Here is a 25,407-nt window from a genome sequence, read left to right as displayed (position 1 = left end):
TTATTTATTTTGATATTTGTTGGATCTATGTCATTAGTTCTAGAATTTTGGACCATTAATAACTGATTTTGAAACAAAATATTATAATCAATGTCAATAGTCACTTTGATAAAAGCCTCATTATTGATTATTACCATGGTGAAATCCTTGGCCTGCCAATGTCGCCTTTAAGTTTGTACTCTATGTCATGTCTATGACTTGCTGTTTGAAACCTAACCTTAAACTGTGCTGTGTCTGTGTGTGTGTGTGTGTTGTAGTCTGTTCTGTATCTGTGCGTTTGTTATCGGTTTCGGTGACGACAAAGCCAAAGAAAGCTGAAGTAAGTCCAGAAGTGTTGGATTAATAAAATATTTATCATGGTAAGTAATTTAATACTTTAATAGCTATATTCATAAATAATAAGACGATTTTCTCCCCTCATATCATGTTTACTTCACATTTATCATAAGCTCCGTTTTAGTAGCCTAGAATCTAATTCTCTTGAACATAGGCCTTAGGCCTAATAATTTGTAGAGTCCGGTGACAAAGATAAAGAAGTGTTATTGTATTGTTATTATTCTTGGTAGGTAATTTACTTCATTATTTATAATTGAAAGAAATATTACTGAATGTTAGGTGAATTTTCAAACAATGTGTAGACTATTGTCCACTAAAGTCTGTAAGCCACTAAAGTCGACTAAGTTTCTTTTTCAACGTCAATTGAAGGCCATCCGCACTGTATTTTTCCCTCCTACTTAAATGTCAATCCTACAGTAGGCCTACAGAAACTTTAAACAAATTCTGAATTCTAAACTTTCTATTCATGTAGGCTACATTTTTGAAACATTATCCTTCACTAATAAAAATAAATCTTCTTTTTATTAGCAACTTAACAACAGATATACATTTAGTAATTCTTCCGACCTTGCAATTCCTAATCACTCAACATCATTCATCTAAAAGATTTTTCAATACAATTCCGTCAAGCTTTTTAATGACCTTTCTCCTTCTCTAAAGACTGAACAGGATTTAAATGAATGTCAGAAAAGCCTAAAGAGTTTTTGGCTGAATAATGCCTTCTGCAGCGTGCTCGTGAATTTCTTTGGCCTAAAACTGGTAGTGTAAATACAGTAGCATAGTTGTTAGTGTCTCTAGGCCTACCTATGTTTTTGACTGTAGCTAATGCATTTTTTGTATATTTGGTTGAATATTGGGCTTATGACTTATAACTCGCAAGCCATAATCTTTTTTTGATTCAAACATGTTTTACACTCAGTCCGTATGCATTTGTTTTCACTTCACCTACTTAATAACATTGATTGAGACTTAGCGGGACAGAAATTTAAAACATTCTTACTAGGCCTACCAGAATTGAGCAAACAAAGGAAGAATCTTAGGCCTCCAAAAGTTAAACGTAACTTACCTTGTCCGTCTTCAGTCTATCTTTACAGTAGTCTACCCTAGTCAGAGGAATACAGGATCAGGTATTAAACCCATGCCCATATGGTCAGGAGCTAATATGATTTAATGACTTATTAATTACCCTATAATACTACTTCTAGCAGAATTCCCGTCAACTTAAACTTATGTTTTAATTTTTAGTAAGTTTTTAAGCTAGACATCAAAGTTTCTTGCGAGTAACTATCTGTAGTCAAAGGTTAAAATAAATATCGTCAATTTTAAACTTAGTTATATTTGCTTATATTAATGTTGACCTTCTTGTCTTAAGTAGGCCTGATATAATTTCTCTGTCTTATTTGAACTAATTAACTATATACTTAGGCAACTTAGTAACAAAATTTGTCATTCATTAAAAACACTTTTTCTCTAATTAGGAGCCATCATGGCCAAAAACTTAAAAAAAAAATACTGAAAAAGCCACTCCTCTTAAACTTGATCTACTGTCACATGTCAAAACCCATCAAACTGAAAAGAGGCAGGTTTAGTATAATTTTAATGAATTCCTATAGCTTGCCATTGAAAAAGTAGGTAAAGTTACCGTCCCTCATTCAGAGATATACTAGGTGGCGTTTGCAGAGGCATCCACAAAATTGAGCGGAGTCATCAAGAGTTTATATTATATTGTTTTGGTCATACTACAGTAATACCAGTTGTTTTTAAAGCATGCGTTGCGGGTCTAAAGTAGCATTTTTACTCTTTAGGAAGTAAAAATAGTTTGTATCCTCTATGGAGTAAAAATCAGCTGTTGTCAACTCAGTTGTAAATTTCTATATTGTAAACGATTGCATGTATCGAAATATGTATCGATTCGTGCTTCGTAGTTATTTTAACCTACAGTCTACAATCTCTTCCCATAGCCTTTTAGCATTGCAGATACAATAATCCATTCCCACACTCAACACGCTCATCTTTACTACTTCCTTCACCACCCCCAACGTCGTGGACCTGTTTCCCTCTCTTAACATAGCATTTTAGGATTGCAGATACATTAATGTAATTGCCAAAGATTCCCACACTCTGCACTGCAAGCCTTACTACTTCCTTCACCATTTCCTACGTCAGAGACTTGTTTCCTTCCCTTCTCATAGCATTTTTGGATTAAACATACATTAATCTAACTACCACAGACAGTTTTCACACTATGCTCATACTTTACTACTTTCTAAGCCATTTCCTACATCGTGGACCTGTTTTCACCACTTTCCATAGCAATTTTAGTATTTTAGATACGTTAATCTAATTGCCACAAACATTCCCCACACTCCGCAATGCTAGCCATTACTACTTCTTTCACCATTTTCTATGTCGTGGGGATGCTTCCATCCCTTCTCATAGCATTTCAGCAACTGCTACAAACTGTTTCCAGTTTCCACACTCCACACTGCTCACCTTACTACTTCCTTCACCTCTTCTTACGTCGCGGACCTGTTTCCCTCTCTTCCCATAGAATTTTAAGATTGTAGATACCTTAATCTAATCGTCATAAACAGATCCCACACTCCGGACAGATCACCTTGACGACTGCCTTCACCTCTTCATACGTCTCGGACCTTTTCTCTCCCTTCCCATAGCATTTTAGGATTGCAGATCCCTTAATCTAATCGTCATAAACAGTTCCCACACTCCGGACTGCTCGCATTTACTACTTCCTTCACCACTTCCTACGTCACAGACCTGTTTACCTCCCTTACCATAGCATTTTAGGATTGCAGATACCTTGATCCAATGGTCATAAACAGTTCCCACACTCCGGACAGCTTGCCTTGACTCCTTCCTTCACCACTTCCTACATCGTGGACCTGTTTTCCTCCCTTCCCATGGCATTTTATGATTGCAGATACCTCAATCTAATCGTCATAACCAGTTCCCACACTCCGGACAGCTCGCCTTGACTACTTCCTTCATCACTTCCTACGTCGCGGATCCGTTTTCCTCCCTTCCAATAGCATTTTATGATTGCAGATACCTTAATCTAATCGTCATAACCAGTTCCCACACTCTGGACAGCTTGCCTTGACTACTTCCTTCACCACTTCCTACATCGTGGACCTGTTTTCCTCCCTTCCCATGGCATTTTATGATTGCAGATACCTCAATCTAATCGTCATAACCAGTTCCCACACTCCGGACAGCTCGCCTTGACTACTTCCTTCATCACTTCCTACCTCGCGGACCCGTTTTCCTCCCTTCCAATAGCATTTTATTATTGCAGATGCCTTAATCTAATCGTCATAACATAAGTGTGGGAACTACACTCCGGACTGCTCGCCTTTACTACTTCCATCACCACTTCTGACGTCGCGGACCAGTTTCCCTCCCTACCCATAGCACCATAGGATTGTAAATACCTTAATCTAATGGTCATAAACAGTTCCAACACTCCCGACCGCTCACCTTTACTACTTCCTTCGCCACTTTTAACGCCAGGGACCTGTTTCTCTCACTTTCCATAACATTTTATGATTGCAAATGCCTTAATCTAATGGTCATAATCAGTTCCCACACTCCAGACTGTCACCTTTTGTACTTCCTTCACCACTTCCTACCTCGCGGACCCGTTTTCCTCCCTTCCCCCCATAGAATTTTAGGAATGCAGATACCTAAATCTAATCGTCATAAACAGTTTCCACACTCCAGACTGCTCACCTTTAGTACTTCCTTTAGCACTTCCTACGTCACGGACCTCAAGCTAGTGTCGTCATTTGATTATATTTATGATCTATACCGTTTCTGTTCTAATATCTGTGGAATAATGCTATCAGCTTTTTCTTCATCTGCTGCATTCAAAAGTCAACAGCTGATCATATGTCTTTGTTTATGTGTCAAATACTGCTTCCATAAGGATTACATTGAAACTTTGAGACCCAGTGGGGCGGATTCCTGAGAGTTATTTTTAACGCCATATAGATGTTGGCACTCACCGATATGGTATTTATCACCATCCAAAATTTGAAAACGATTGATTCAGCCGTCTAGGAGGAGTTTGCGTATTACGAAATGCATAAAAGTCGACGTATAAGAGCTTCGCTCGCTCCGCTCAATTAAGTCTTATCAGAAATAAAACATGTAGGCTACTCCCTTGTGTTGGTTAATCTATGGTCTTATCAAATCCTTGTTTTTCTACAAAAATAAAATTGTAAATCTATGATAAAAGATTTTTTTATAGAGATTACAGATATTAACATTCATTATTTGTTATTTTTCAGTTCCGAAACCAATATGACAGTGATGTCACGGTATGGAGTCCACAGGGTCGTTTGCATCAAGTTGAATATGCCATGGAGGCAGTTAAACTTGGTTCTGCTACAGTAGGGTTGAAAAACAAGACCCATGCTTTAATAATAGCATTAAAGAGAGCAACATCTGAACTTTCAGCTCACCAGAAAAAAATTATCCCAATAGATAGTCATATTGGAGTCAGTATTGCTGGCCTGACAGCAGATGCACGTGTTTTGAGGTAAGTTAATGGGTTTTTATGACTAAGCTTATATTTAAATACTGTCAGATACTTTGAAATGTGGGGCTACTATGAACGAAAAGTAAAAAAAAAGATGTTGACTCTATGTAACACACATTAAATATGTCAAATCCTGCATCTAATACACATTTTCTAATTCCTTGGTTTATTTACTTTAAGAATATATCATATCATATATCAAATTTAGTGCAATATTGTTTTAAACATTTTTAAAAAGATATTAACTGAGACCTCGTTTTTCCTTAAAAAACGAATCCTTAGTTACCTCAGGTAATTGGGTTGATATTCATGTCTCTTAAAAAAATTCAAACACAAAAAAATGTTTGGTACAGAGAAAGGTGCTGATCCGCCATCATCTGCTCATGGGTAGTGGTGAAATATGCCTCTAAAAAATAGATTTATCACTATTTCATAGGGCAAATCATTAGCTCATATGAGAAGGGAGCTGAGGTAAAATTCCTAAGGAACCAGGGAAATAATAAGTTCATCTGGCCCCCTCAGGAAGATTTTTACAACATAGCATACAGTGATGTGGTACAAGTTCTCCACGAACCGTCAATGATATCTTCACGAGGATCAGGTTTATTTACCTTCTATGCTGACCTCAGCAACTTCAGTATCATGTCAAAGAAATAAAAAGAGAAAAGAAAGAAAAAACTGTAAATATTGTAAATATATTAGTCGTTTTTAGTAAAATTTAGGCGCTCTTTTGGCGTCGGTTTTTGTGGTGTTTTTGAAGACACTTAAGAGCACTTTAAAAATATTGAACAATTATTTTTCACTCTAATATTCATTAATTACTTAATTAAGAAGAAGTGTAAGCTACCAGGCCTCAGGAAGAACTAGAAACAAATACACTGATAGAGGAGTAAATCACAAATGTTTCGGCGAGTTGTTTCAATTTTTACTTTGTAAACATTTTAATAGGCCTATTTCATATTTTTCAATATTTTTTGGATGTATTTGTTCATTGAAACCCAAGCTTTTTTATGGTATATCAATGAAGCCCCTAGGTTTAACAGTACCAGAGACATAAAAGGTTAAAGTTTATGTTCATAGAAGCTCCATCCACTTCCATGTTCTTACTTTGAACAGTCTCAAAAATATTTTTTATTTTTATCTATAACATCAAAATTTGTTTACAATGGACAAGTTATAGATAACATCCATCCACATAATATGGCGCAAGAATTAAATCTTTTGTAGGCTTATGTATAGTTTTTAAGTTATAAAAAAATCAAAATTTTTGTAACAAAGTAACTGTTCAAAATGAATAGTTTAAATTATTTATTATATCTGTAAATGAAAAACTGATGTTCCTTGGTGAACATTTAAGCAACACTAAAAATCTTTATTTATTTACAAATTGGAATAGAAGTATATTTTTTGTAATCATCTGTTTAAAGAAAGACAAAGTTCAATATAATTAAACCTTTAACTAACATAACATTTTCTCCGGGGCGAGTTTAAGTCATCAGCTTGACTAGTTTAGCAGTCGGTCTTCTCCAGGTGCCGGTGGACGTTTTGATGTCTGCCACCCTCACTTGGCCATCTCGTCCAGGGTAAACAGCTTCAACTACACCCTTTGTCCACCTTCCTCTGGCTTGGTTTTCATCAGTTATTAAGACCAAGTTACCGACTTGCAGATTTACTTGTTTTGTGTGCCACTTGGAGCGTTTGTTTAGTAAAGGCACATATTCTTTCAGCCAACGTTTCCAGAATTTGTCTGCCATGTCCTGTGCGATCTTCCATTGTCTATGCAGGTGCTTCTCCGTTATAATGACAGCTGGTGTGACTCTATCTGCTCCTCCCTGGAGAAAGTGGTTTGGTGTCAAAGGGAGCTCATCATTAGGGTCGTCTGATACAGGAAATAAGGGTCTGTTGTTGATTATGTATTCTACTTCACATAATAGAGTAGTCAACGTTTCTTCTTTAGGAGCTTGGGTGTTTAAAATCACTCTTAAACATTTCTTCACCGATTGTATAAGACGTTCATGCGCACCACCCATGTGAGGCCTCGCCGGTGGTAGAAAAGTCCACTTCATCATCTTCCCCACGCAGAACGTTTTAATTTGTTCGTTATCAAACGACTCAAGTCCTTTTCTTAATTCGTTCTCTGCGCCCTTAAAGTTGGTACCATTGTCTGATATCAATTCCGAAGGACAACCCCGCCTTGCTGCAAATCTCCTGATCGCAAGAATTGCCGAGTCTGTATTGAGAGAAGCTGCAATCTCCAAGTGTACCGCTCGCACTGACAGACATGTGAACAACACTCCATATCGCTTTTCTCTTCTGCGACCTATAGTGACTTCCAGAGGCCCAAAATAATCCACAGCCACACAGGTGAATGGACGTCCATAAGGTTCTAATCTGTTTGCCGGAAGAGGAGCCATCTCAGGATTTTTAGGTGTGTTTCTGCGCAGCTGACAATTCTTACAATTTGCCCAACAGCTCTTAATTGCTCGCTTCAAACGGATTACCCAAAATCGTTGTCCCAAATTATTTGCCACGGTTTCTTGACCTTGATGAGCTGCCTGTTCATGTTCATGTTGGATCAATAGGACTGTAAGTCGATGTTTAGGATCTAAAATTATGGGATTTTTCAGGTCTTGACTGATTTGGTTCCCATATTCAGTCCTTCCTCTCATTTTCAATAAGTTCCCTGTCAAAATAGGGCTTAGCTTATGAAGTCGACTTTCTCGAGGAACTGGCTTGTTCTCCTCAAGATTCTTCATTTCTTTAGGAAAAGATTCTAGTTGTGAAAGTCTGAAGCAGGTTTCTTCAGCTCGTTGAAGCTCTTCAACACCAAGACTCACATTTGTATTTCTCTCAGATTTACATCTCGTATTGGAAATGAATCGTTGCATCCATGCTACTGCTCTTATGAGTCTGGAGTATTTTGAAAATCTCTCCATATCGATAACATTTTCTTTGTTTTCAGGTAAAATTGCTAAGGCTACTTCATTGCAGTCTTCTTTTCTCGGAATGCTTTCAATTTTTGGCCATTCTTTTTCTTTTTTAAGTAAGAAGGATGGACCTTGGAGCCAACGGCAATCGTTCGTTAATGGAGTTGCTGATTCCCGTGTAGCTTCATCAGCTACATTTTCTGTCGTAGGTAACCACCTCCATTGATTTCTGTCTGAGTTGCTCAGTATTTTATCAACACGATTAGCAACATAGGCTGACTTTTGCTTTTGAGTTGCTTGAATCCAGCACCACACAATTCTTGAGTCCGTCCAAAAGTATGTTTGGTCTATTTCCATTTTGTGAAACTGATAGATCAAAGATGCAATTTGACTGCCTAATACAGCTGCTTGCAGTTCAAGTCTAGGGATGGTGGACGACTTTAGGGGAGCAACACGTGATCTTGCCAGTACAAAAACAACTTCCACGCAATCTTCTGGTTTTTCAGTCCTAAAATAAGCAACTGAACAAAATCCTTTCTCACTTGCGTCACAGAAAATATGTAATGATACAGTGCAGTTTGCAGTCAAGTTGTAGCATCGAGGTATTTTCAGATTTTCCGAAATCTTCACATCTTTCATCCAATTTCTCCATGCCTTTTCCAACTGCGCTGGAATTCTTTCATCCCACTGGACATTCATTTTCCACAGATTTTGTACCAGAATTTTGCCCTTCATTGTGATTGGAGTGATAAAGCCTATTGGATCATAAATGGACATCACAGCCTGGAGCACCTGTCGTTTGGTTGATGGCTCTTTTAGATCAACGACTTCTTTCTTCACTTTTACAAAGTTGATTTTGAAAAGGAAGAAATCCTCATGGAAATTCCAGTGTATCCCGAGTACTCGCTCTGTGTCATCAGTTGTTATTCCCAACATCTTCTTCTTTCAAGTAGTTTTTTGACCAAATTTTCTTTGGCAGACAGCTCATTAACTCTGGTGAATTGCTAATAAAGTTCCTCAAATTGAAACCACCTTTTTTACATATGTTTACAACTCCTTCTATTAAGCTCTTAGCTTCTTCCACAGATTGGTTGCTATCAAGATAATCATCCATGTAGAATTGTTGATTTACAGCTAGCTTTGCATCTGGATGTTCCTCTCCATGTTTTTCACTATTTTTTCTAGTTACGTAAATGGCACTGGTTGGTGAGCAAACTGCCCCAAAAAGCATTGATGTCATACACCACTCCTGTAATTTTCCGTCAGTTTCTTCCCTCCATAAAAAACGTAGTGAGTCTTGATCTTCTAGAATAATCTTTATTCTCAAAAACATCTCTTCAATATCTGCTGCGTATGCGATTTCATGTTTTCTGAACTGGAACAGAATACTTATCAGGCTATTGAATAAATTTGGTCCAGGTAGTAGACAACTGTTCAGGCTCTTTCCATGTGATTTTGACGCAGCATCAAACACAAAACGGAACTTGTCTGGTTTTCTGGGATTGTAGACAGGAAAGTGAGGAAGGTACCAGGTTTTCTCACTTTTGTTCTTCACCTCATCCAAATTTAACTTTTTTGCATATCCCTTTTCAGCATAACTTGCTATTTTCTGATGATATTGTTGACATAGTTTTGGGTCCTCTTTCATTTTATTTTCAACGTAGTTAAATCTCTTCAATGCAACGGAACGACTTTCTGGTAACCATGGTTTGTCTTCTTTCCATAACAAACCAGTTTGCCAACAACCATCTTCTGTTTGTGAACAGGTATTTTCCAATATTTTTTCTGCTCTAACTTCTTCATCACTTTTATTGGATTCCTTAATCGGGCAGTCGATAAAATCCCTCTCAAAACTTTCTTTAACTAGTGTGTTAAGCTCCAACATATCTGAATTTGTTTCATGTTTAAACATAACAAAGTCGTTGTCTATACGAGTTTGATAGTTTACATTTCCAGTAGGACCATTTATTGTCCAACCTAGTTTCGACTTCAAAGCAATCGGTGCATTTGTAGGTCCAATGATTACTTTCAGAGGCACTGTCAAATGTACATGTTCATGTCCAATCAGTAGTCGTGGACGACCACGCTGAAACACTTCTTCAGGGATTTCCTGTAAATAAGACCATTTATTTTTCATTTGTTCTGAATTCATAGACTGTATTGGTAACTGCAAGGCTGTCAAAGTCTTCACGTTGTTTAGAGTCAAGTGTTCGCCTGTATCTCCTATAACTGTCAGTGTTACAGTCTGAGATTCTTTTTCTGTATAAACAGATCCATCTGTCCATGAGAAAGATACAGGTTTAGTAGGTCCATCAATTTCGAGTTCTTCAACCAATCCCTTTTCGATGACAGAAATAGTTGAACCGTCATCAATTAAAGCAAATGTTTCAATTTGCTTGCCATTTTTTCCTACCAATGTTACTGAGAGAACCCTCAACAACACTCTTGCAACAGGTTCTTCTTGAAACCCCATATGTTCACTGTGAATTTCCAATTTAGGTGTCTCTTTATTAGCACCTTCTTCTTTTGAGGTCACGTGTAACAGTTTATTATGGAAATAGGTGCAGCCATTAACTCCACAAGCAAGTTTGTTACGACAAGTCATCGCTCGGTGTTTAGTCTTCAAGCAATTGAAACACAGACTGTTACTCTTGACTGTCTCCCATCTTTTATTTACATCATACTTTAGGAATTGCTTGCATTCTGTCAATGTATGGTCTTGTTTTTTGCAGCAAACACATATACGTTTTTTAAACTTCTTGTCACCTTCATGTTGTACTAATACAAAGTTCTTGGAGTTTGATTCATTTCTTGATGACATGTTTTTAAAGTTTCCACTAGTAGATGTACTGGGAGCACATATAATTGCTGCATCCGCCACAGAAGAGAGCCACGTCGAAAAGCTGTCGAGGCCAATTGGTTGTTTCAATTGAGACTGTGGTGAAGTGACAAACATTCCCCAGTTGAGCTTCATGTTGGTGGACAGTTTTTCTGTGAGCTCTTCCATAAGTTGTGGGTTAAACAAGTAGTGGTCCTGCTTCAAGGATTTTACCGTAACTACTAAGTTCCTTACCATGTCACTAAAAGCAACCAAAGTGTCAGGCTTATAGTCCTTAGTTGGTGGTCGACCTTTCACGCTTGCTATGAGATTTTTAATAATTATATCTGGTCTTCCAAAACGCCGTTCCAACAAATTAACAATTTCTGGTACGTTCTCAGGATATATCAACAGTGCTGATATCATTTCTTTAGCTTTTCCAGTAATACACTTCTGAAGTCTTTGAAGATTCTCCAAATCAGTGTAGTCATTAATTTCAGTAGATCGCCTGTATTCAGCTATCCAAGCGGGCCATTGGTCTAGATCTCCGCTGAAATTAGGTAGAGCTGACAATATTCTCGCCGGCATCTTCTCTCTAAATATCATTTTATCAGGTTGACAATCTCGAGGGAAACACAAAACATCTCGAGGAATTCTCCTTCCTTCGCTGAAAGCTACAGTCCTTGCTTCTCGAGGATTTTCACAGTTTTCTTCTCGAGGCTGGAAACTAGACTGTACTTCGTGATGCGGCAAGGATACCTCCTGCTGTACACTCTTCATAATATTTACTGGAACATTAGTACAAGGCTTCAAAACGTTATTTTTATTAATGTCTTCAGCTTGATCCTTTGTCTGCATCCACTTTTCAACAGTTTCCTTTGTGGGCAATGGTCGTGGAAGAGAAGAAATTGAAGTCCTAGATGATCTGCTACTGACTCTTGACGATCCCCTGCTAAGCGATGACAGTCTGTCTTCAAGTAGCTTCTTCTTCATTTCTATTTCCTTCCGCTTGGCTTCTTCCTCCACTCGGGCAAGTCTTTCATCAGCTGCTGCTATTTTTACTGCTGCCTCTGCCTCTGCTTCAGCTGCTGCTATTTTTACTGCTGCCTCTGCCTCTGCTTTCTCCGCCGCCGCCTTTGCTTTAGCACATGATACAACAAGGGACGTTTCTTCTTCCTGTATCTTAATCAATTCGTCCATAACCTCTAAAACACTTTCATTCCTACTCCTACTTGAGCTAGTTTTATGAGATCTTACCGACAAAGGAATATGCTTATCACTTACTGCCTCATTATTTTTACCATCAAAATCCTGAGATTTTATAGCAGACTTCTTGACTTTGGACCTTGTAAATGCTCCAGTAGTCGACATTTAGTTGATTCGCAAAAGTTTCGGCACCAATGTTCAAAATGAATAGTTTAAATTATTTATTATATCTGTAAATGAAAAACTGATGTTCCTTGGTGAACATTTAAGCAACACTAAAAATCTTTATTTATTTACAAATTGGAATAGAAGTATATTTTTTGTAATCATCTGTTTAAAGAAAGACAAAGTTCAATATAATTAAACCTTTAACTAACATAACAGTAACCTTATCCACAAGAAAAACGAAAATACAAATGCATAGGCCAACTTAGGTATGGTGCTATAATGGGCAAAAAATGCTCTTTGTTTTAAAGTGCAAAAATTGAAGAAATATACTGCACATTTTATAACACAATGATGTAAATTGCAAACATGCTTTTATTATACTCTGATATGCCTTAGCCTTGTATAACAATATTTATTCACCGTTTTTAGTAGTCGGGAAAAACAGAAAAATCTGGAATTAGTATTGAATTTCAAAATTTTCTTGAAAAGCCAGGATTTAGTCTTATTTTGTTGACACAGTTGGGAATTTTATTGACCATGTATAATCTAATCAAATGTCCACTTAATGCTTGAAACATATTTTAAAGGATGTGTCTATTATCGATACTGATTCTAGATAGGTACCACCGATAGTTGGATATTGGTATTGGGAATTGATCATCTAAAGTCAATACCGATTACCGACGTGCCTGTGAAGATCACGCAATCAAAAATTACCACTTTTCCTAAGTCCATGGGTGATTACAATAACGTTTTTGTGACCCCGGAAGACAAAGATGATGTGTAAATGACAGCAGGGGAGTTAATCTTAATTTGCTGCAATTGCGGAAGTCGACAATATGTCCATACGCCCGCAGGAGATGTGTGTGATTCTACTGCGAAAACAGAAGGCGGCGATAATAGTTCCATTGCTGCGGGGATATTCTAGATTTTGCCGTGACCAAGGGAGACCACAATGATGTCCACACAACCATGGGAGGCGATCAGACTTTTTCTGCGATCATAGAAGACGACGGTGATGTTTCCGTTACCGCAAGCATGTTCACGATTTCCCGTGCATTGATGATGTCTACACGACTGTAGGAGATGATCAGAATTGGGCTGCAATCGTGGGAGGCAACGATGATGTCCACACAACCGCGATATATGATCAGTATTTTCTCTCGATAGCGGGAGACGACGATGATGTCCACATGACCGCGGGAGACGATCAGAATTGTGCTACAAATTGTAGACGTTGATAATATCCACACGACCGCGGGAGGTGATAAGAATTTTGCTTTCATCGCAAGAGACAATGATATGAACTGCGTGTGAGAATCAGAAGTTTGCTGCAATAGAGGAAGACGATGATAGCTTCCATGACTGTGGGAGGCGATGATAATGTGTACAAGACCACAGAAAATGATCAGAATTTCGCTGCGATTCTGGAAGATCACGATAATATTCACACAACTCTGGTAGGAGTTCATGATTTTGAGGGGTCTCAAAAGACGATTGTTATGCTTTATACTAAAGATTAATGTACATTGGCCTACGGTAAAACACGATGTGCATGCACGTATCTTGAGTATAAATAGACTATGTTGTCGTCCTCACCGTCTCGTCTCCATTGTTTGACCTTTGTACTTGTTTGGACCTTCACTTCTTATCTATTGTTCTTAGTATTATTATGGCTACTTTACATCTCCCTCCGACTTATAAAAGAAAACTTAATCTTCTCAAAAAATAAAAACTTGTTAGGTTACTTCACCTTTTTTAAGACAATTCCCTTCCAATCTATATAAATAAAATTAGAGTTTTGTCTGTACATTGCTCAGAATCATACATTTTTAGGTTATTTTTACGTTTTATACATTAAAGAAGCCGAAACAAATCTCATCTAAATTTCTGTCTGTCTGTCTGTCTGTCTGTCTGTCTGTCTGTCTGTCTGTCTGTCTGACACACTCAAGATGGCATTTTACGCAATCTTCTCCAGGAAAACGAGAGTACCTATCAAGACCCAAGTCATTTTAATGTATTCACTGGATTGGCGAGAGTGTCTTTAGCCATTAAAATATGGTCTCACTACTTTGTAATTAAAATTACGGCCGTTCAAAAATGCAGTTTTGTGCGATTTTTGTCAAGTTTTCTTCCAATTTGTATCACATAATCATCTATGAAACAACGAACAGCTGTTCGGATCAAGATTATTTTTTCTAGCTGTCACTGAAATGTTTACAAATGTTGTTTACAAACACCACAACCATTTCCGATCACGTTTTGAAGGCAAATCCCATCCAAGTGAGATTAAAAACGTTTTTATTACATAAAGGATTTAATTAATCGCAAGTGGAATAATATAAAGTAACCGTAAATTAAATAACTAGGCATCATCCAGGTCAGGAACCAGAAATATGTGTATAAAATTGTTTTGGAGTTTTGATAACCAGAAAGAAGACATTGAATCAAGATTGAATCAGTGTTTTATACGGCTGGGAAACTTAAATTTACTAATGACCGTCGCCAATAGCTTAGAAACAATGTTCCACTCATTGACGGCTCTTCAATGGCGGTTGTGTAAAGTGTAAAGCAAAAAATTACAACTGCAGTGGGTGATTGTAACAGAGGTTTACGGATGATGCTGAACTCGATTTTCCAATGTGTCACTTTCTGTTCCTACCATTGACTATATAAAGTCAATAGTTCCTACTCACCGTGTGATGTAATCGCTGGACCATACAGCCAATAGGCCCATAGCCCTTCTCTTGGGTACGTGTGGTACGTATGCTTACCCAATTATTTATAACAACGCTTTCGACAACGATCCTTGATACCGGTACTTTTCCATAGAATACACGGCCTACCTAGGTACTTAAGAAATGAAATTATAAATGTCAAAAAACCCAACGTTGTGTGATTTTTGTCACATTTCCTTATAATGTTAATATATATACCAGCAACCATTGTTTAGAGAATACGTAATCTATTAAATAACAGAAAGTTATGTTGTATAAGGTTTTTTTCAAACTGACACCGATAAGTTTACATTAAGAGTTGTGTACAAATAAAGCAATTAATGGGAAATAACTTTGATTGCCGATAACTTTTTACGAGAAAATCCAAAACCAAGAGATCAATAACCTTGATTAACGCATATAATTGGTCGGCTGTACTACAGTTCTTAACTGTAAACGTTGGTTTTTGGTACGGTACTGGTTCTTTTCCTTTTAACCTTTAGTAGCAGCAAGAATCATTTTTACGTACCAACACATCACAGTAATTTACAAATTAGTTATCGTTGGTGTTGCACCTTATTTATTACAGGCGTAGGCCTATTCAATTTAATTGATGTCTTAACTGTATAATTTTTGCTTTTTCTGTCTGGATTCCAAAATGTTATGCTAAGAAAACTATAACGCATTTTAGTAAAACATTTATTCAGCAAACCATCATGAATTGTTCAAACACTTTGAACGTTGTTTATGTATCAATAGTTCGTGGCCTATTTTGGTAATTTTTATTACAAATTACCAATCTAAATCGTCTATAGTAGGCCTACTGTACTTCATTTCATATAGCAAACCGATTCAGATAGCATTTCGACAGAATTTCGAGTCATCTCCGGTCCAAGCAAATATAAATTGTTATGATCAAATTTTATGGCTTTAACAAAGATTTCAAGTACTAATTTTATATGTACCTTTTTATGCTTAAAGCGTAGCAGATTCCCTAATTAAGTTCGGTATTTTTGTGTGTATGTATGATGGTAACGCATTAATGTCCTTGTTTCTCAATGTTTCACGGAAAGGACAAGAGCGCCTTGATAATGAAAATGTCAACCCGAATAAAGTGTTAAATTAAGAGGTTGAGGTAGTACCTTAAATACTTTTAACCATTATGTTATAGTCCTTTAAATTCTGAACAAAATTGTACAAATCCCATTTCCGTATGTTTACTCTCACCGCTTACACATGATAAAGGCTGTTGACAAACTTATGGGAGAAAGTATGTGTCAGAATGCTGATACCGTTTATTTAGTTTAATCATTGGATATAACATATGGACCAACAAGATCCGGGTGACATTTAATTGCGAAGCATTAGTTTTGGCTTGAAACTGTCAGATACTGTATTTGCGAAGGAATAGTTTTGTCAGCATATCTGAAAGTATACAAACCAACTGCTGTGCTTTATATAAGAAGGTTTTAACTGACTATGATAAGATCCCCATGCGTAGAACGGGCACACAGCTAGTATTAAATAAAACAACAAAATACTGACATACTGAAATACTCATCTTCCTGGAAGGGAACATCTATCTTCTTTTTAGCGAATTTCCCTGTAGGGAAGTAGCTATTACCGTAGGTCTCATGGTAAGACCTAAGCCCGGGACCGATTTACTTTTTCATTTTGATGTCCCCAGAGGCCAAAAACACCATTCGTTCAAATTTTTATATATCTATATATAGAGATATATATATATATATGTGTCCATCCGCACGATAACTTGAGTAATTTTTGTCCGATTTTGATAAAATTTGGTTTGAAGGTGTAAGGCAGGATAAACTTGAACGAGTTCGCGAACCAGCATGATCGGACTATGGGAACGGGGGTTTATGGGGGGTTTTATGGGGTAAAAATAGGTTTTTCCCATTTTTGATCCTAAAAACACAAAATTTCACAATTTCTTTTTAAACCATTTTGTAGAGCTTAAAAAAACAAATAATTAAGTATATTGAAGCGTTGTTATGCGCCTAATTGTTACGGAGAAAATTCAAAAAAATTGTAATTTTAAAATTCCCATGTTATTCTTATGGAGAATAAGTCAGCTGTTGTAGTTTGCTTCTTTATGAACATATTTTGATTGATTTTGGAAAATACTTTTATTTCTTACTAAACTATTTATAAAAAAAATCTTTTTTACCCTCCCCTTTGCAGCAAACCTAAGTACTCGTTAAACTAATTCTATTTAAATAGGAAATAAATGTGCTATTTTTATGAAGGCATTTTAGTGTAAATCCAATCAGGTTAATGGAAATTCGCTTAGTCTGCAGGTTTGCTGTGGCGGGGGTATTTATACAGTAGATTTAATTTATCAGGTGCTTTTCAAGTCCTTTGGAACCGCCTGATGGCTTTGGGACCGCCTAATGGATTCTGTGTCTTCACCTTGTTGAGATTGTCCATCATTGAACTTTTTGATTTGATGATTGTCTTGGACTAATTAACTCTGCTTGAGGTTTAGGTGGCGATATAGTTGGTAAAGGTCTAAGTGGTGATTTGATTGAAAAACTATCCTAGTTGTTGAAAAATTAGTCTTGAAAAAGTCCGGAATTAGTCTTGAATTTTAAAATGGAAATAAACTGTAATTTTTAAATAGACACCCTGTAATTTTTGTGTGAAATAATTGTCATCATTGTAATAAAGTTTTGTATAGATAAGCGTTATCAGAAAATTGAGATCTCCATCAAGCTCTGGTCGCAGCTAAGTGAGTTCAAATCTTAGACCAACGTCATGTTCCTTACTTTATTCTTATGTATTATGTGACTATTGTCATGGTATTAGTTAACGTTGTGAAATAAAATGTACAATCCCACCAAGTATAAATAGTGTTCTGCGATTAAATTTTCGTTGTCTCAGTGGGCAACCCTATTGATGTTCTTTGATTTTTGATGCAGGGCCGCTTTTATAAATGGGCCGGAGGATGCGGGGTAGAGAAAAATTCCTCACAATATAGGTGGAGAGGGGTGCAATTATCTATCTGTTTGGATGGAGTAAAGTGTTTGAATGTAGAAAATCCACACAAAGGGTCAATGTTGTTTGGATGTGGTCTTAAACATTTTTATGATATTTTACACGCTGTAGGCCAACTGCAACCCTTCACCATAGCAGCCCTTCACGTGAAGCAGTGGCCATATTTAGGGTACCGGTAATTACGCATGCTGATCGTGCTGTGTCTGAACGAGAGAGAGTGTGTGTCAAACAATTGGTGGGCATCTCTATAAGACTATGAATTACTAAGTTCATCTAAAACAAATTAAAACGATCAACCTCAACAATTTATTGTAATATTGATTTAGTTTTTAAAACCTCTACATTATTAGGTCTTTGATCTCATTGTTTGTCTTCAGCCGCTACATGCGCACAGAGTGTTTGAACTACAAATACAGCCATGATGATTTAATGCCTGTATCTCGCCTTCTTGCCAATGTGGGGAACAAGATGCAAGTGTGTACTCAGCGGTACGACCGCCGACCATTTGGGGTGGGACTTTTGGTTGCTGGCTATGATGTAAGTCTTACTTTTAATATTGTATTCAACTTTACTTTTAAAATGAACAATATTTTTGATGAAGTCATTTACATTTTCATGTCAGCTCACATCCAGAAAATCACATACTTAGCTTGAACGCTTCACCTTTTACTATGTTAAATATTTACTTTCGCAAAGTGTACCATTTGACCTGTGGTTAACTTACATCAGTTTAATTTTTTTTAAGGGATAGAGTTCATCAAGCTTGCCTGAGACAGTTAGAGTTCATGGGCCAACAACGCACAAGAAAAGGTTGCATAACACAACGCTTATTTTATGTTATAAGCGATACTGTGATAGTAAATCGTCATGTGTTCTTTTAGAGTAAAATCTGTCACTAAAACTCGACACTAATTTCTCACGAAAGCTAGCTGAACTCATTCCCTTTACAAAAAATCCCAATCAGCTACTTGGCTTCCCTTAAAAATGTAACTGTGATTTTATTACAAAATTGCAAAGGATTATATGTTTTACTTTTACCGTATTAATACATGAGGCAGAATATAATATTTTGATTTCAAATTTAAACAGCACACTGTTTAAGCATCCTTTTGTTACTACGTTCAAAAAATTTAGGCGGTTTTAGGGGAAGCAATTCCATATCCTACACCTGACCCTACCTTAGAAACAACAGCACAACAGCTGAGGTTCAGCAAAATGTCATCGGCTGCATAACATTAACATAACCTAAGTATCTGAGTAAACAACTACTGCACCGAGGAGCTAATGAACTACTCTAAAGATTGTATTACAACTGAGTTTGCAAGTTATACATAATATTGCACACATTGCCCTTAATGTAAAAAACTGACTTTCTTTCATTTACCATTGCTAAAAAGGTCTTGTATACAATACCTAGTAAAAAGTAAGTATTAAGTATTATTTGACCTATTGGGGTAATTTTTTAATTTGCATTTCTCGACTATGAGTAGGTAAGGTGAGGAAAATTCTCACTGACCACTAACTACGTTCCCTTTGGACATTAAGATTGGCCTGTCAAGATATGTAATTATTTGACCACTTAATACAGTCCAACCTCAGTATAACGAATCTGAAGGGACCGAACTGAATATTCGTTATATCAAGGATTTCGTTAAAATGAGGTTCGTTATATAGAGGTTAGGTTTGTAGGAATTACGCTAAGTCAAGGTTCAGAACCAGCGTCGGTCAATATAGGCCGGGATTTGACCTCAATAATACACAATTAAAGTAGCATAGGCTACAATACTTTACAGTACAGTGTTCATTGTACAGTAGAACCTTCTGTATCCAATAGTCAATGTTAGAACCTAAATTATCCGGCCTAATAAAGGTGAGGGATCTTGAATATTGCGCAATCATGACAATGGCATTGACCTTGGTACAGGTTAAAAACTGTAAGTTTAAAATCACAGCTTGTTATAACCCTCCTAAAACCTAGCCAAACACTACATTGCGTAGTCATAAACCATGTAAAAAACAAAACAAAACAGTAGAAAGTTTTGTAAGCTACTGACGGCTCCGTGATAGGCCGATAGGCTACTTACAGTACAGTACTGATTTAGTGATTTATCACATCAGAAGAATCTCAATAATAATCATGAACTATAGCATTGGTGTTGCTAGTTGAAACAAATCGTATTGAAAACAATAAATTATTAGATAAGTCATTATAAAAGTGCATATTCATAGCCAACTTAAAGATAATAAAAACACTCGTAAATTAAGGAATGTTAAAATAACGATGTTGCTATTCTTTCTCTTTGCTTTTGTTTTTATATTCTTTCTTAGATTTCTCTTTATCCAAAAATTGTACAATTCACCATATTTACTTCTCACCCAATCACAGCTTACTACAGATTACGTCGTCATCAGTCCTCAGGGAATGAAATCAGTTCTCAGTTGCAACATTGCGTGCGCAGCGACAGCAGACAGAGAGATGTGTAAAACGGAGCAGACGAATGTTAGCGCAAGCGATGACGTCACCTTTCCATTTCATTTGATAAAGAAACAGATTTTCCAAAAACAATACTGGGGTGGGGGATTCGTTATATCAAGGGAAAGACGTAGACAATTCGTTATGCAGAGGTTAAATTCGCAATGTAGAGGTTCTGACAATGATAAATTCGTTATATTGAGGTGTCTTATTTTAGCCGAAATCACGAGAAATTCGTTAAATCAAGGTCGTTGTTATGGTTTGTTCGTTATGTAGAGGTAAAATATACATAGTCTCTTATGGAAAGTTCTAGGGGATTAAAAAAATTTCGTTATATCAAGGAATTCGTTATATTGAGGTTCGTTATATCAAGGTTAGACTGTAGTTATTGAAAAAATTTCTATTTATGTAGTTTACCTATAGATACAATATTTCCACTTGCCAACAAACTTTTGGATAGCCTATTTTGTATTTAAACGTTAATTTCTTGAGGCATAAAATAAAAAATCTATTAGGACCTTTAACGAGTCCCTTATTTTGCCACTCTATATATAGAGTAATAGACTAAAATGTCTTTTTGTGGCTTAAACTTTCATAATAATGTTGTAATCACTGTAAGGACCTTCATCCTTACATAATGATGATGATTTGTTAAAATCACAAGTTAATTTTGTGATAAAATCATCACACACACTGATGTCTTTGGCAAAATTGAATCAGTCTTTCTTACATTTTGTTACAGTGTTTTAGTGAACTTACCCCTACATGGAAGTAGCTAATTACTGTAGGTGGCATGGAAGACCTAGATCTGGGACTGACTTCATTTTTCAGTCCCTGAAGCCAAAAACATTATTTAAAGTAGTCATATTTATTTATACTATTTCTCAGTAATTTGGGTGTATGAATTGAATTTATATGATCAATGGTATTCATCCAAATTTACTTTTCTTTTGAACTGTATTATGCAATTTGCCTGTATACTGTGTAGATGGTTTGTTATGATCATACATTACGACTCTTTGTTTAAATTTTTGAAAAAACCATCATGGATATGCCTACAAAACTTGCCAAACCCACTACCAACTGACTGATATTGACCTGGTTAATGTTATAAATACTAAAATTTTACTGATATTTTTTTCTTAAAAAAAATTATCCCAGAAAAAGTGCATAGAATTTTCTACATTTTCAAAGTGTGCTTTTCATGATTCTTGGAATACTTAACATGGATAGTAAGCACGCCATAGCGTGTTGGGTGTTTGAAATAACGTCTACACTGTAGTGCTTGGGCTGTTGACAAGGCCTTTATCTCTTTAAGATTACTATACTGTACACACTATATACACTCAAGGCTATAAAGGAAGGTGTGTGCATCGCGAGGCGTAAACTCGTCCAGTTTGTGCAGCTACTTCACGTATGAGTGTCCCTAGTGCGCTGCTCACACAAACTGCTTGCTGAATGTGTTTTTTAGTTTACCAAACATGTTTTGTTATCATTTGCCGATTTACAAAACATTTTGAAACATAATTACTGCTTTGCTAACATAGAAAAGAGTTGAAAAAATAACTAAGATGATTTAAACTAAATACAATGCATGACAATTTACATTTAGTTTGAGACTAGTTTTACAGACAAACTTTTGGTTTTGGAGTTTATACATTTTACACACAACATTACATTTGAAAGAAAGTGACTTACATTTTCTATAAATAGTGTTCAACTTTTAAGATGCCAAGAAAGTAACGGTTTATTTAAATCATAAACGAGGTAAAGTTGGCGTTGTTAACACCTCCTAGGTATAAAGTATAAAGTAGATCTGCTAATCTTAACCTGTTACAAAGAGTATCAAATGAATGTTACATAAATAGTTTAATATTTTTGTGAAGAAATTTTTTTAACCTAATATTTGGTAAAAATTGCATGGCCGGTATTCTTTTTAGATCTTAGCTTTTGTCAATTTCTTGATGGCTTTCCTCAACGTAAGAGTTTGTATGATAAAACACAGTAAATTTCATTGCATAAAGAAAACCATTTTAGACTAGGAAATCCCAACTTACTTCCTCTTATGTTATGCCAGGGGTATTAGACAATTTTAGTGCAATTTAGTTACACATAGGTGGCACGGTAAGACCTAGGCTAGGACCGATTTACTTTTTCATTTTGATGTCCCCAGAGGCCAAAAACACTATTCCTTTAAAATATTATATATGTTTATATATAATATGTGTGTCCATTATTGTGTTGATAACTTGAGTAATTTTTTTCTGATTTTGATCAAATTTGGCTTGAAGTTTTAGGGCGGAATAAACTTCAAAGAGTTTAAACAGCAGGATCGGACAATGGAAATGAGGTTTTATGGGTACAAAATTTTGTTTTTCTTATTTTCAACCCTCAAAACATACAATTTCCTACTTTCTCTCTACTATTTTGAGGAGCTTAAGAAACGAATCATTCCAATTACATCTGCTTCTTCTATATTGTAGTGTTTTTATACAGTTATTGGTTATGGGGGAAAATTCAAAAGTTGTAAACTTAAAATTTAATTCCCATGTTATTCTTACGGAGAATAAGTAAACTGTTGTAGTTTGCTTTTTTTTTATTACATGTACTGCAAACACCATTTTACCATTTGTGTGATGAAGTTAGTACCGTGAAATGTTTTTTTTTCAACATCAGACATAATTAAAATATAGCAACAAGATGAGGGTTTATACCAATCCCTAAAAAAAATTAATGAAATACCAAGGCATAGAATAGGGACACAACAAATAAAATAGGCTATAAAAAATTCCAAAACTAATAAAATCGGTATTATTACGTTATATTCAATAATTTACTTCTACGGTATGAAATGAAACATATTTTATCCTACTTACCATCTGTTTGATATTACCATAGACAAAATAGAATAAATATATATACTGTCAAAGGAAGGTTCCGCAATGTGCCGCTAGTAGGGCCGTGTAGTTACAAGCAGACCCTGTAGCAGTGTGCGCCGTTACTACACGGCACTCCTAGCAGTTGGCGCCTTAACATATGCTAACCGCAGCACTGCTGTCGGTCTATATTTATTCTATTTGTCTATGATATTACTCTAGAACTGGCAGATGTTTTTGATGAACACTGTTATTTTTAGGATCAAGGACCTCATATCTACCAGACTTGTCCATCAGCAAACTTCTTTGACTGCAAGGCAATGGCTATCGGGTCTCGTTCTCAGAGTGCTCGCACCTACCTTGAGAAGAATCTAGACAAGTTCCCTGGATGTGACACAGAAGAACTGCTCAAACATGGCCTACGCGCTCTTCGGGACACTCTGCCTAATGAAGTTGATCTGAACACAAAGGTATTAGCTTACATGCATCGTGCCATAGAAAATATGTACCATCCAAACCCTGCGTAGTGATAAAAAATGTGTTGTTTGTCTTACTGAATTTTTTGGCCTGAGTCTCTGGTACTTCTCAAATAAATATCCCAATTGGGCACGATGTAGTGCCATGTCAGTTGTAGCCAGACTATGCGTGAGTTTTTTAGTGAAAACCATGAATCATCAATAGGCTAGTTAACGCTGCACTGGAGGAAAAATTAACGTTTTGATCTTTGTTTTTCCTGCAATCAGTTATAAGGACGCAAGTATACCCTTCACATACACAGGGTGACAATTAAGTCTTAAGACGACTTTATAACTTAAAAACAAAAAGAGATATCACAACCAAATTTGTCAAATCATTACTGGTAATAGTAATCTACTTTTTGGTGTACATGGTGATCCGATGTCACCTATGGGCGATGCCCCATAGGGAGTAAGTTGACAATATTAAAGGTAAGCAAAGGTTGATATGTACATTAAATTAAAGGTCTTGTTAAACTAAAAACAATGCCGAAAACGGACCTCAAATGGACAAATGGAAAAATGGCAGCTGTTAAAGATTTCTTGAATCTGCCATTTTGAATATTCAAACGGCTGCCATTTTTTACTCAGTTGTTCTTTTGAGCTCAAATCTGTGGCATTGTATTCTACAAATAAAGACCTTTAAATCGATGTGCATATTGACCTATGCAAACGTTTATAATTAATTCTCTTCCGTCTTCTAGCAGACGGACCTGAGGAGGTAGCGTATAATAGCATTGCAATTTCAATGCATCTTTGAACAGTTGTAATTTTTGACTCGGCTGTTCATTTAAGGTCTAGTTTGCGGTATTGCTTTTAGTTCAACAAAACCTTTAAAAATGCCTTAAAAATTATTTACTTGTGAATTATGAGACTGTGAATGTCTTAACTTATTATTATTGCTTATTGTAAAATCAGATATCTAATGTACTTCCTTGACATAGCAATACAATGTAGCATTTTATGTAGAACTGGTACCTGCAGCATTAATGTTATTTTAATTTTATTTTGCATAAATATGTGTGAGTGACTTTAGTTAACTCTGAAACTAGTTTTGTTAATTAATGCATTTTAACCCTTGTATTCTGTTATTTAGAACGTTGCTATTGCCCTGGTTGGAGAGAAAACACCTCTTAGAATCTTTGATGAGGAGGAAACTGGCCGATACCTGGCTCTCATCGAGGGAGAGGAGCGACGTGGTGGTGCCCCCGCTGACGACCCCCCTGCTCCTCCTCCGGGCCCCCCTGATGCGGGGGAAGAGTCCCAGGATCCCCGGGTATCTGTAGCCATGGACACAGAATAGATGCCTTCTCTAATCCTTTCCCCTACCTGGAGATCCTAAACCACAAGTTTTGGCCGTGGTTGCAGATAGCTGAATTTTTGGTCATTTTCAACAATAATTTATTCTATCATTGTTTATTGTGTTTCTAATAATTTTTATTTGCAACCACGGCCAAAATAAACAATATTTGCATATGCATTTTAAATTAATAAAATTGATTTTTTGGTAATTGAAGTATTATTTTTTAACCTAAACTAAACAATACCATGTACTGTACAAAGAAAATATATTGAACAATATAAAATACTAGTGTACCTGTTGTTCGAAATCGAGCAATTGTCAAGTTACCGGTATTATACAGAAGTTATTTTAAAACTACAGTAATAACAGTCATAATTTTCGATGAGTTTAAAAGACCCGACTAAATGCTTACATAACTAATTGAAATACTCACGCTATTTAATAGCGCTTTCAAATAATAAACTCTTCTTGTAAAAATATTTTAGGACCCGG

The 25,407-nt window shown here is 36.2% G+C and overlaps 1 protein-coding gene across 1 annotated transcript; it reads left to right on the top strand.

Annotated features, from left to right (window-relative positions):
* Positions 1-220: 220 nt before the first annotated feature.
* Positions 221-25,119, top strand: LOC128986060 (proteasome subunit alpha type-1-like). Its single transcript, XM_054406156.1, has 5 exons — positions 221-359; positions 4,647-4,897; positions 18,126-18,285; positions 23,358-23,567; positions 24,709-25,119. Exons 1-5 carry the CDS (start codon positions 357-359, stop codon positions 24,913-24,915), a joined length of 831 nt encoding a protein of 276 aa, XP_054262131.1. The 5' UTR covers positions 221-356; the 3' UTR covers positions 24,916-25,119.
* Positions 25,120-25,407: the final 288 nt, after the last annotated feature.

This window comes from Macrosteles quadrilineatus, unplaced genomic scaffold, assembly GCF_028750875.1.
Source record: "Macrosteles quadrilineatus isolate MER2022 unplaced genomic scaffold, UCM_ALF_1.0 Scaffold_2__2_contigs__length_208266976, whole genome shotgun sequence".
NCBI classification, from domain to species: Eukaryota; Metazoa; Arthropoda; class Insecta; order Hemiptera; family Cicadellidae; genus Macrosteles; species Macrosteles quadrilineatus.
The sequence above is the reverse complement of the archived record's forward strand: the minus strand, read 5'-3'. Positions and strand labels throughout refer to the sequence as shown.